This window comes from Vitis riparia, chromosome 12 (genome assembly GCF_004353265.1).
Source record: "Vitis riparia cultivar Riparia Gloire de Montpellier isolate 1030 chromosome 12, EGFV_Vit.rip_1.0, whole genome shotgun sequence".
Lineage (NCBI taxonomy): Eukaryota > Viridiplantae > Streptophyta > Magnoliopsida > Vitales > Vitaceae > Vitis > Vitis riparia.
The window spans coordinates 17032493-17043781 of NC_048442.1; the positions used below are offsets into that span (position 1 = coordinate 17032493).

General features: G+C 38.5%; 3 protein-coding genes and 1 long non-coding RNA gene across 5 annotated transcripts; 3 read left to right on the plus strand and 1 right to left on the minus strand.

Annotated features, from left to right (window-relative positions):
- Window positions 1-730: 730 nt before the first annotated feature.
- Window positions 731-1426, plus strand: LOC117926046 (NDR1/HIN1-like protein 6). The gene has a single exon (XM_034845132.1). The coding sequence runs from the start codon at window positions 731-733 to the stop codon at window positions 1424-1426; it is 696 nt and encodes a 231-aa protein (XP_034701023.1).
- Window positions 1427-2224: 798 nt separating this feature from the next.
- Window positions 2225-4044, minus strand: LOC117926346. The gene is made up of 2 exons (XR_004653114.1): window positions 3957-4044; window positions 2225-3816 (listed from the first exon to the last, which is right to left on the minus strand). It is a non-coding gene; the product is annotated as an uncharacterized LOC117926346 (long non-coding RNA).
- Window positions 2740-6269, plus strand: LOC117926345 (uncharacterized protein At4g04980-like). Of its 2 annotated transcripts, none has more exons than XM_034845438.1 (9): window positions 2740-2821; window positions 3481-3654; window positions 3752-3847; window positions 3945-4071; window positions 4170-5016; window positions 5099-5264; window positions 5342-5506; window positions 5605-5757; window positions 5849-6269. In XM_034845438.1, the coding sequence occupies exons 1-9, from the start codon at window positions 2759-2761 to the stop codon at window positions 6050-6052; spliced, it is 1995 nt and encodes a 664-aa protein (XP_034701329.1). In that variant the 5' UTR covers window positions 2740-2758; the 3' UTR covers window positions 6053-6269. The 2 variants fall into 2 exon arrangements, with proteins under 2 accessions (XP_034701329.1, XP_034701330.1); XM_034845439.1 differs by having other exon boundaries at window positions 5342-5485.
- Window positions 6270-8142: 1873 nt separating this feature from the next.
- LOC117926317 lies at window positions 8143-11193 on the plus strand. The gene is made up of 6 exons (XM_034845405.1): window positions 8143-8381; window positions 8481-8613; window positions 8963-9066; window positions 9151-9322; window positions 9399-9533; window positions 9603-11193. The coding sequence occupies exons 1-6, from the start codon at window positions 8341-8343 to the stop codon at window positions 10986-10988; spliced, it is 1971 nt and encodes a 656-aa protein (XP_034701296.1). The 5' UTR covers window positions 8143-8340; the 3' UTR covers window positions 10989-11193.
- The last annotated feature ends 96 nt before the right edge of the window (window positions 11194-11289 follow it).

Consider the following 11289-nt stretch of genomic DNA (forward strand, 5'->3'; position numbering starts at 1 on the left):
TATAACATGGTGACTTCTTTGAGTTACAGGCAGGAGAGAGCGAAGAAGAGGCAAATTTTTCTCCAGAGCTACAAGTTGACAACCATAGACAGTACTCTGGGAGGATCCAAAAATTATTGTAAACTTAAGAGGGTGATGATTAAGGTGAAGGCAGTTGTGGTGTCCATAGTGTCCATATCTCGGATTGGTTCTTGGAAGTCCTGCAACTCTCGATCAGCCATCTGTGCCTCGAGTCCCACATCGGCTGCAAAGTGTTTCTGAACCTCTAAAAGTGTTTCTGTATTTGTTTTTCTAATATAATTTGGTTATGGAGATATTGTCATGTTGGGTGTTTGTCAATTTTGTATATGTGGATGTTTGATATGATTAATTTCATCTGGGTGTGTGAAATTTTCTTTCTTATTAAAGAAAAATGAGAAAAGAGGAAAATTCGGAGATGGGTTTCTTTCATTCAAGCTAAAAACGACAGAAACTCAAAAACAGAGGATAGAAATCAGTTTGGGAATCCATCAAAACCGGAGAGGCAAAGGGCTTCATGTTCCTCTTTGGCCACACATATGTAACAATGCCCTTGCCGCTCTCTCCATCAGCCTCTGGTCCACATTTGAGGTGACGAGGAAGAAAAAAAAACAAAGAAAACCCTCCCCTCTCTTTCCTCTCCTCCTCCCTCTAATGGAATTTGCATGCCCACCAAAGGGTTTAGGCCTTGGACCTTCATTTACCATCCACCATGGCCAACTCGATGCCCCCACAAAAATATGCCATGCTAGAGCAACAATCCTCCCTCCACCCACCCCCATACCGCCGCAATGTCCCCCGGTACCACTCCGGACACCACAAGTCCGGTGGAGGCTGCCTGAAATGCATCTGCTGCTGCTACTGTTTCCTCATCATCTTGATTTTCCTCCTCGCCGGCATCACCTTCTACTTCTACACCGTCTTCCAGCCCAAGGTCCCGTCCTACCAAGTAGAACACCTTGACGTCAAGGCCTTCGACATGCAGATGGACTTCAGCCTCAACACCGAGTTTCTTGTCAACGTAAAAGCTGATAACCCGAACCAGCACATCGGCTTCATCTATGGCAAGGACAGCTCGGCCATCGTCATGTACTCAGACTCCCAGCTTTGTTCTGGGCGGCTTCCAGCTTTCCAACAAGGCCCTAAGAACATAACTCTGATGAAGGTGGTGATGAAGGGGAAGAGTGAGTTTGGTTCAGGCCTGCAACAAGCCTTGATTGAGAACAGAGAAAGTGGGAAAATCCCTTTGCTGATCAAAGTAGTAGTACCGGTACGGGTGGTGGTAGGAAGTGTCCAAATGAGGCAGTTCAAGGTTCTGGTTAACTGTTCTTTGGTCATAGATAACTTGGCTCCCAAAAAGAAAGCTAGGATTTTGTCTACCAAGTATGCTATCAGTGTCCTGTTCTGAGGTCCATGAAGAATAATCTAGCATTTCATGGTTTCTCTTTGCAATCCTTCCCAACATGGGGAAGGGTTTTTGTTCTGAGAGATTAAGCCATAGTTTCATCCACATGTTTGACAAGGTTACAGACAAACAGACATTTGCAGTTGTATATAGCTTGTAACATAGATTTTCTGAAATTATATATAATCCAGCATCTTCATCAGAAATTTGGAAATGCTTGATTGTTGTTTAATTTGTTCATACTCTGTTTGGCTAATGAGAAAAGGTACAGAAGAAGAACTGGGAAAAACAAATTACACTATAATATTCCAACCCAATTAAGAAAAAAATAATTTTAGATTACATTAATGGGAAATTTGATCCATTTCTTAACCTGCAACACATTGTTCATACTTTTTGTTTCCAATCATATTATTAAATTTAGCCTTCAACAAAATTATTTGCATTAGTGAATTACCAATATTAGATTAAGCCACTTATGTCTCAATTTAAAGTAATAAAACTGCTCCTAGACTACACACCTCTTATGAAGCAAGCCCAAAAATAAAAAATATAAAAATATAAAAATATATAAAAAAAAATAGCCCATCTCTAAATCAGGGTAACTTAAACTCCAATCAAACAAATGTACCCCCACCAAAGAAATTATTCAATATATTACCTTAAACCAAAAAATTTAAATGAAAAAAATAAAAACTACAAAATTTAGTGTAAGATTTGACTCTTGGTATATCTGTATTTTTAGCATCAAAGAATTGGTAAAAACAGGGCAGAAAATAGTATGTAATATCAAGTGGGAAGTGAAAAATAAATCTGAGTTTGTGATATTAAACAAACAAATTGCCATGTTAGCAGTTAATTTGCTTCCAATTCACAAACAAGTGGCAGACTTTCAACCCACCAATTCCTAAATTGAAGGAGAGGAATGAATTAGCCATTATAGGTTCAAACCAGAAGCAGAAAAAACTAGCCGGTGAGAGGTTCCCCTTGCAGTTTGGCCCTCCAGAGGAGGAGGAGGAAGCGGAGGCATTGCTGCTGCTGCTGTTGCTTGCTGCTCTTGTCTCTCTTGAACCTTCCATTTTCCTTGAACTTTGGCTTTGTCCCTGCAATTCCTTTCAATCATCTTCTTCTCATCTTTGGACCTTCAATGGCTTTCTCTCTAGTACATATGTAAATTCCCTGTTAAGAAGCACAACACAAGCAGCCATTTATTAGAATATATCGCTATTCCAATTCCTTCAGCCTAAGGCTCAAGAGGTATATGGTAAAGAGATTCGAATTCAGACATCATCTTCCTCAGCAAAGTTTGATTAAAAGGCAGCATTAGGGATTTGGATGGAATCTGGGTTACTAGGCGTGTCTGCACTGCCGACCAAAGGCAATTCAAGCGTATTCCAGGTACTACCTGTAACTGCACAATTTGTCATCTTGAATATGAAAGGAAAATGTTGTTGGCATCATGTTCTCACTTCTTTTCTCCTTTGACATGGCATATAAAACCATGTACATGAAAGCATTTCAAACATAAAAATCCTCTAAATACAGAGCATGGTTAAGAACCTTTCCTTATCAAGCCAAAATTTTCTCTCCCCCTATAATGGAATCAAACCGATCACTCACTCATTGATAAAAAAAACCATAGCCATGTAATTTACAACGTTATTTCTGCATTACAAAAAATGACCAGACATGCAAACACACATTTACCTATTGATAAACACAGAGCTATGTAATTTATAACAATATTATCTGCATTACTGAAAAAGCACAATTATGATGTCAAAATGATTTACTTGGGCTTCCTTTCCAGGGAAATCAATGCCAGAGAAATATTCTAAAGCCATATAATGTATCAGTTCCTTTGCAATTAGGAAATGATTAGAAGCATTATGTTCCAACCTAAAAAAATGTAGTTTTACTACACTGTTCATTGGATTTCTGGAAAAACAGAGAATATGTATGACAATATGCAGTTAGCTTCCTCAAGAGTAAAAATTTCCATGGATTTATCATAGTTGAGATTAACAATGTTGACTAGAAAAGAGTTTCTGTTGCAGGCAAGAAGTGCAGATCTAACCAAGAATCAGAAGAATGTGGCAGGCATGATGATAGATGAGTCATGTGGGTTGACAGGAAACTTGATGATGATGATGGAGCTGAGAAAGAAGGTGATGACCTTTAGAGACATCATTGGATTTCCTCCATATGATGAAGCTGGTCCCATGAATGAGGTATACTTCTACTTGTTTATAGTAGTGCCAGAAAGGCTCCTGATCTGAAACTGCATTTTCATTTCTTGAACTTTTCCTGTTTTACATGTTCTGGCAGCTGGTGATAGGAACTGTGGAGGATCTTCACAAGCTTTATCCCATTGTTGTACCCCACACACTGACCTTAGATATGAAAGAAGTTTCTTTGTATCAGGTCCATTTACCAAGAACTAGCCTTAAAATACTTTATGGTTTTTCCATTCCTAAGTGCATGAGCCAGAAAAGTAACCAAAGAACTTGTCCATGTGTAGGGATTAGTCTACCTTTACAATGTTCTGAAATCTGTTGGAGACTCATGGGCCACTAATCACAAGTGGATAGCTGATTTTGGATGCGATGCAGAAGGAAGCTTGGAGAATTTCAGTTTGGGGCAACTTGGTAAGATAATTTCTTTCTTCTGTAATGAAGTTCCCAAACCGCAACTATCATTTGACGATGAGTAATATATATATATATATATATATTTCATACTGTAGGCGGAAGAGTGTTGGCAAAGCTCAATTACATGATTAAAATAGCAAGAGAAATGTTTGATATTATGGATGAAGACAAGAGGAACAATGAGGAAAGGACAGAAGACTCTAATATTGGGGATATTCTCGGTGAATCCTATTCAGACAACAAAGTCACCTACCCATCTCCAAATAGCCCAACTTTAGAGCTAAGCATTTCCATGATTTACTTCCCACCAACTCTGTCGCCAGTCAGACTTCAGGCAGCCGGGAACATTGCCAACAAATCAATAGCTACAGTAACCAATGAGGTACTACAAGATTCCAAAGCTATAAACGCCAGGCCTAAAATTCCAAACTTTAATTCAAATAGGATGGCTAAAGCAAAAGAACAAGCAGTGACACCACCATCAATGCCATCTAGCCCACCTCAAACAGTGTCAGTAGCAGCAGTATCCTCAAAATTTACTTCAAATATGATGCCTGGAGCAAAAGAACAAGCAACGGCACCACCATTGCCACCATCACCACCTTCCAATTTGCCTTTAAATGTAACCACAGCTCCACCTCCACCACCCATTTTGCCTTCTAAAGGTTCAGTGCCACCACCACTGGCACCCATGCCAATGACAAAGGGAGCTGCCCCACCGCCTCCTCCACCACTTGCTGTGGCAAAGGCACTGCGCCCCAGGAAAGCAAATAACAAATTGAAGCGATCAACCCATATGGGCAACTTGTATCGGACACTTAAGGGAAAGGTGGAAGGATCTAGTTTACAAGGAAAAAACTCTCAGGGAAGAACGTCTGCCATTGGGGATTCTGCTGGTGGAAAACAAGGAATGGCTGATGCATTAGCAGAGATGACAAAGAGGTTATACTTTCCCATGCACAACCACATCATTTGATATTGCCATATAGCCTTATCATTTAATTTATTTCTTTTGGTGTCTCAGATCAGCATATTTTCAACAGATTGAGGAGGATGTTCAAAAGCACGGAAAAGTAATCATGGAAATAAAAGTTGCCATTAGCTCCTTCCAAACAAAGGACATGGATGAGTTACTTAAATTCCAGAAACATGTGGAGCAACATCTAGAGGAATTGACTGATGAGACCCAGGTGAACTTAATTTGAGTTCAATTCAATTTTTATCATTTAGCTCTTCCAACCTACAATCATCAATTCCTTGAATGCAGGTGCTGGCAAGGTTTGAAGATTTTCCAATGAAGAAGCTGGAAACATTAAGGATGGCAGCAGCTCTGTATTTGAAATTGAGAGGAATAGCTACGGACCTGCAGAACTGGAAAGTAGCGCCACCTCTGAGACAGCTCCTTGACAAGGTTGAGTCCTACTTCAACAAGGTGAAATTTTCATACTTGATGGAGAAACAAGCTTTGGGAACTTTTCCTCACCATCAAACTCTTTTATGATTAACCCAAAAGGAAAAAATTGCAAACAGATCAAACGGGAACTAGATGCACTGGAACGAACCAAAGATGAAGAGTCTAAGCGGTTTCAAAGTCACAATATTCATTTTGACTTCAACATTTTGATGCGAATCAAGGAATCTATGGTAGATGTCTCTTCAAGCTGCATGGAGCTGGCACTTCAGGTAAGAATGATTGAAATATGACTTTTTGCTGACTTTGCAACTTACTTAGAACAACACTTGAATCTTTATCTACTCTTTTGGCTTGTTCCAGGAACGAAGACAAGCAAAGGCAGCAGCCAATGCAGAAACTGGGTCCAAAACTAAAGGCACGACAAAAGCATGTGCAAAGATGCTTTGGAAGGCATTTCAGCTCGCGTTTCGGGTCTATACCTTTGCAGGTGGACAGGATGATCGAGCTGACAATTTGACCAAAGAATTAGCTCAAGAAATAGAGAATGAGCCTGAACAAAAGTGACACATTCTCCACCGAGATAGTAGTACATTGCTATATCTCATCCTTGGGCAATATAATTCACCAAAATCAGGACCATTTGACTGGGTTAAAATGTAGAGCAACAACTGTCTTCCAGGTACCACTTCTGTATGAGTGTATAACTCAACAAAATGTAGTGTACCGAAGTTATAGTAATAGACAGAGATTTGTCATTGCTCTCAGCATTATCAATATCAAAACCAACACTTTAGTTCCACTGCCTGACTCCAGGTCACATTTGATTTTGCAGGAAAACAATCATAGAGATAGAACCATAAAAACAAAACACAATTATGCAGCTGAAATAAGCAATGATTCACACATCAGTAACCATGCCCCCGGCTAAGTTCTATTTAGAGCTTCTGTTGTGTAGGTTCCAGATAATAAAAAAATTGACAATAAACCTATGATCTAAACTCTATGGATATAAACTCTGTCTAAAGTCCAAATCTCAACATGCAATGATCAGATTCAAGCAAATTCAGAAAGCATCAATACTGCTGAAAAATCTAAACCAAACCCGATGCATGTATTGGAGATCAAACCAAAAGCAACCTGCCAAATTGTTCATCTTCAAAAAACTAAAATATAAAGTAACTTAAAACATTAAAAAAAGAATATATTAAATAATGAAACTTAATTGAGAATGATTTTGGGTTTGGATAGATGGAATTGGAACCTAATCCAAACAGTTTGGGTTGGATTTGAGTTGCTCAAACCTACCCATTTGCCTAGACAGCCAACCTGAACATGTTTACATCAAGCAACTGTACTTGATTGAGTCAAAGGTATATGGGGTAGAAATTGGGGTTGGTTTAATCTATTGATTAATTCTATCAACTTCTTTACCACTCACTGCACTTTTTTTCAAATTTAGACCAATTTGATTGACATTCAGTCAATGACAAAACTAAGAAAAACCTTGGAAACGTCCTCTGAGTGAATGAATACACAATTCTCACCTAGTTTTTTTATAACAACCCTTCTAATGATTATGCACAAAAGATAACTATAATCAGGTGTATAACAACTGGCAAAAACATAATAAAAAATTTGCAGTTAGGCTTAGACAAGTACTCTCGACTCTGTGGGTAAGAAAAAGGACATGTCTTCTCATTGGCAACATCTTAAATACTAAAATACACAAGGCAACTACAAAAATGAATTCAATTCTGACAAGCATTATAACAAACAAGTAAAGTGCTTCCTTAAATTAAACTAGTACCATCAATCTAAAGGAGAAAAACCAAGATTGATCACTAAAATGACATGGGTCTGTAGCTCTCATCATCACTTCAAATCCTAAAACAGCATAAATTTTCAGCATCTAAAAAAAAAACCACTTATCTGAACCCACAGAATTTTTAGAAAAGAAAAGGTTATATTTTTATAAAATGAACGAACTTATCCATGGGCACATGAAGTGGGTGATTGTGAATTGATGGTGGCATGTTGTCAATATCAGTTCAAGAACAAAAAAGAATATGAAAATAATTTGGGAGTCACGCTGTGTCCATGGGCACCATCATTGCCTCCCTACGCTTTCCTCCATGCCTAAGCAAAGACCCCACTTGGGCTCTGCACATTAGCATGCCATGAGTTGGTCACCAGCCCCAAATTTATCTACACTGAGAAGGAGGGTGGGTTTGATTACCAGTTCCTTTGACTGCAACCCCAACAACCTCGCTACATTTTCTTTGTTTTTGTTTTCTAAAACCGTTTTCTTAATATTTCAAAAACAAGATGATCATGGTTGTGTCAGTGTCGTGTGTGTTAAGGAAACATACAGAAAAACTGCCAAAGAAAATAACAAAATATTATATTTTAGATCATTCATCCTCAACTCCATTTTACATTCATTTATAAATTTTTAAAAACTTAAAATTTGAATACAATTATGAAAAAATATCCTTAATTATGTAGTAATTAATTAATTTTTTTAAAAAATAAATAAAAATTAAACCCCACTACAGGTGTCCCAACAGCCAGGTAGTGGAGCAGTTTCTTAGGCAAAACCAGAACCGTCTCTCTCTCTCTTTCTCCCTCTCTTTTTCAAACCCACTTCTCCTGCTTTTATTAACGCCCTCTCAAGATTAACCCAACTGTCATCGTGCTTCACGGGCTCTTCTCCATCATCTCATTCTTTCCTTATTCTTCAGCTGCATTCATGTTAAATGTCTTTTCTCTATCTAAATTCACCACTACCGTCACTATGTTTTCCTGATATCATCTTCTTTCTTTGACCCAACAAGCAGTGTGTAATTCTCATCATGTTTGACATCTTGTTTGGGTGGAGAAAGGCTTCAAAATGGTAAACAAACCAAAAAAAACTTATGGGGTTGTCGCATACTTGCATTCAAGGATTGTTTTTTGCTTATATAAGCTCTGTGTGTTGGTTAAATTGTTGCAGTAAGAAACTGATTATGCGTATCCAATGCCGTCTCAAGCTGCTCAAGAACAAGAGATGTTGTATTGTGAGGCAATTGCGTGAAGATGTGGCTGAGCTCCTCAAAAATGGCCATCAAGATGTTGCATTCAAACGAGTATGCTCCTTTCAGAGAAAAAAAAGGCCCATGATTTAATTAAACTCCTCCATTGCTGTGGACTCTGTTGTTTTTGTTAATTGTTGAATTGTTTTAGTGTAGATTTTGATTTTTGATGATTATTTCACTTGGGAATTCTGAATTAGCCCCTTTGAGGAGCTAGTTTTCTTCTCTGGGATGCTGGAAAACCAGAGAGCTCTGTTGAGGAATTTGTGATAGAAGTAAAATATTACATGGAGAGAATGAACTCTCTCTTTATTAGGATCTTGTCTAAGTTTCATTTTTAGTTTCCTATAGCCTTGTGATTAACTGATTTTTTTTTTTTTTTTTTTTGACATTTTTCTTTTAGGCTGAGCAGCTTTTTAAGGATGAAAGCATAGTGGCAGTGTATGAATTGTTGGATCATTTCTGTGAATTCATCACCATCAACCTTTCCTATATTCGCAGGCACAAGTATGGATTACAGACTGACAAAAAACTAGTTTCCCTCTCAGCTTATGCATTTGGCTACACTCTGTTATAATTTGGTGGTTTCAGGGACTGTCCGAATGATATCAATGAAGCAATTTCAAGTCTTATATTTGCCTCTGCAAGATGTGGGGATTTACCCGAGCTTCGGGCCATTAGGAAGCTCTTTGGAGAGCGGTATGGTCAGAGATTTGCTATGTCAGCTGTTGAATTGTATCCGGGCAATCTAGTGAACTGTCAGGTTTGTGAATTTTAATTTGTGGTTTCTTCTGTAAGGTCTCATTCATGATTTACTAAATTGAATAGATGAAGCACAGGTAAAAGAGAATCTATCTATAAAGTCAGTTTCGGATGATATGAAGCACAGATTGGTTGATGAAATAGCTAGGAGTAACTCCCTCCAACAGCTGCCTTTGGCACTTGAATACGGTTCTGAACTGCAACAACAACAGGTGATGTTTATTTTTATTCTATCACTATGTTGAAGGCAAATGTCTGATCATTTTTCCATGCAATTACAGATGAAAGAATATGAAATTCAAGCCTCAAATGTCAAAGAGATGGATGGGAAATCCATATTCGTTGATTCATCAACAAACAAGAAGAAAATCATGTCTGGACAATGCCACTCATACCAAGATTCTGGTATTTCATGTAGCACTTCCAGCAGCTCAGTAGTTTCACATTTTTTTCCAAGAAAATCAGAGACCCAGATGCATAAAAAAGCAGAGAAAGTAGAGAATTTTCCCCAGCCATATTCCCCGTTTTCAATTAGGAGTCATTGCAGCATTGATGCAGCAGCTTTGGAGCAGGAGAAAGAAAGGGTGGATGCAAAATCTTCATCTGAAAGTTCATATCAGTTTCCTGAGGAAGAAGTGGTTTACCTTGATGACATAGAAGAGTTTCAATCTCCCAGGACAAAAGACAGCAGCTTCCAGGACCAAAGACTTTTTATGTTCAATTCATTCCGTCTACCCAAGGGAGAGATATTTGAAGCTGATCATAATGAAAGTTCTATAGAACAGTATGATTCATGGAACAAGGAAGGTTCAGGGAGATCAAGAAAGACTGAGAAAGCAGTCAGGAAAAAATTGAGGAAGAGATCAATGCATCAAGAGAATCAAAACATTAAGGATATGGAGTATGAGGTCTATTATGATGGATCATTCAATAGTTCTCCAGATCACGGTCATAGATATCATGACCAGAGAAAACATCAGAAGAAGATTATAAAGAATGCTCACTGCGAAGGAGTCGGAAGCAACTTTGTGACTGGGGAAGGCAGATATGATCAGCTGAGATCATACAGTAGAGGCAGTCACAACTGTGAATTGGCTGCTGATTGCAGCTTGGAGAATCCATGTTACTTCAGTGCTAGTGACGGTATAGATAAGTTGGAAGTTCCTGCTGGGAAGCAAAAGAGAATGACCACCCTTTTTCAGGATGGAGAGCCAAAGAACCCAGAAATGAAAAGGGCTTCTTTACCTCAAAAGGATGGAAGGAACCACAAAAGTGGTGCCACACTAGATGGTGCTCATTCAGTTCAACAACCCCAAAAGCAGAGCAAGAAAGCAGAAAGAGTAGAAGGGAGGTCTGATAATTTGGGCAGCCAAGGTTCTTGTAATGGCACTATGACCAGTCCTTGGACAAAAATGGCACAGTCCCCTTACCTGAGGGCCATGACAATGCCGCCAGAGCGGACTCAAGATAACTGCACAGACAATATTCTACGGTCTAATTCATTCCCACTTCAACAGCCCAATCATTTGAGCCATGTCCATCCAAAACTGCCGGACTACGACGACCTAGAAGCAAAGTTTACAGCTCTTAAGAAGGCATATCTGCAAACAAAGGAACCAACAACCACTTCACTTAAGAGCATGAAGAACAAGGGTAGATCTCCTTAGCTTTGTTTTTTGGTTACTTATTTAGATTGTTTTTCTATGCATACACTAGAGGCAGATCATTGTAGCAGGAGATTGAACCTAGGAAGCTTAGCCGAATAGCCCAATTATTTCCTCATCTTTGTGCATTCAAATGTGAACCTAATGAATCTGAATTGTTTGTATTGTCACTTTTTGCCTTCAACATAACATGAAGCTTACTCTTCTATTTTGCATTTGTTACTAAAATTATACGGGGATCAAAAAATCCAATCCAACAAGAAAATTGATTATCTAAATACATAACCTATAGTAAACTAATGCT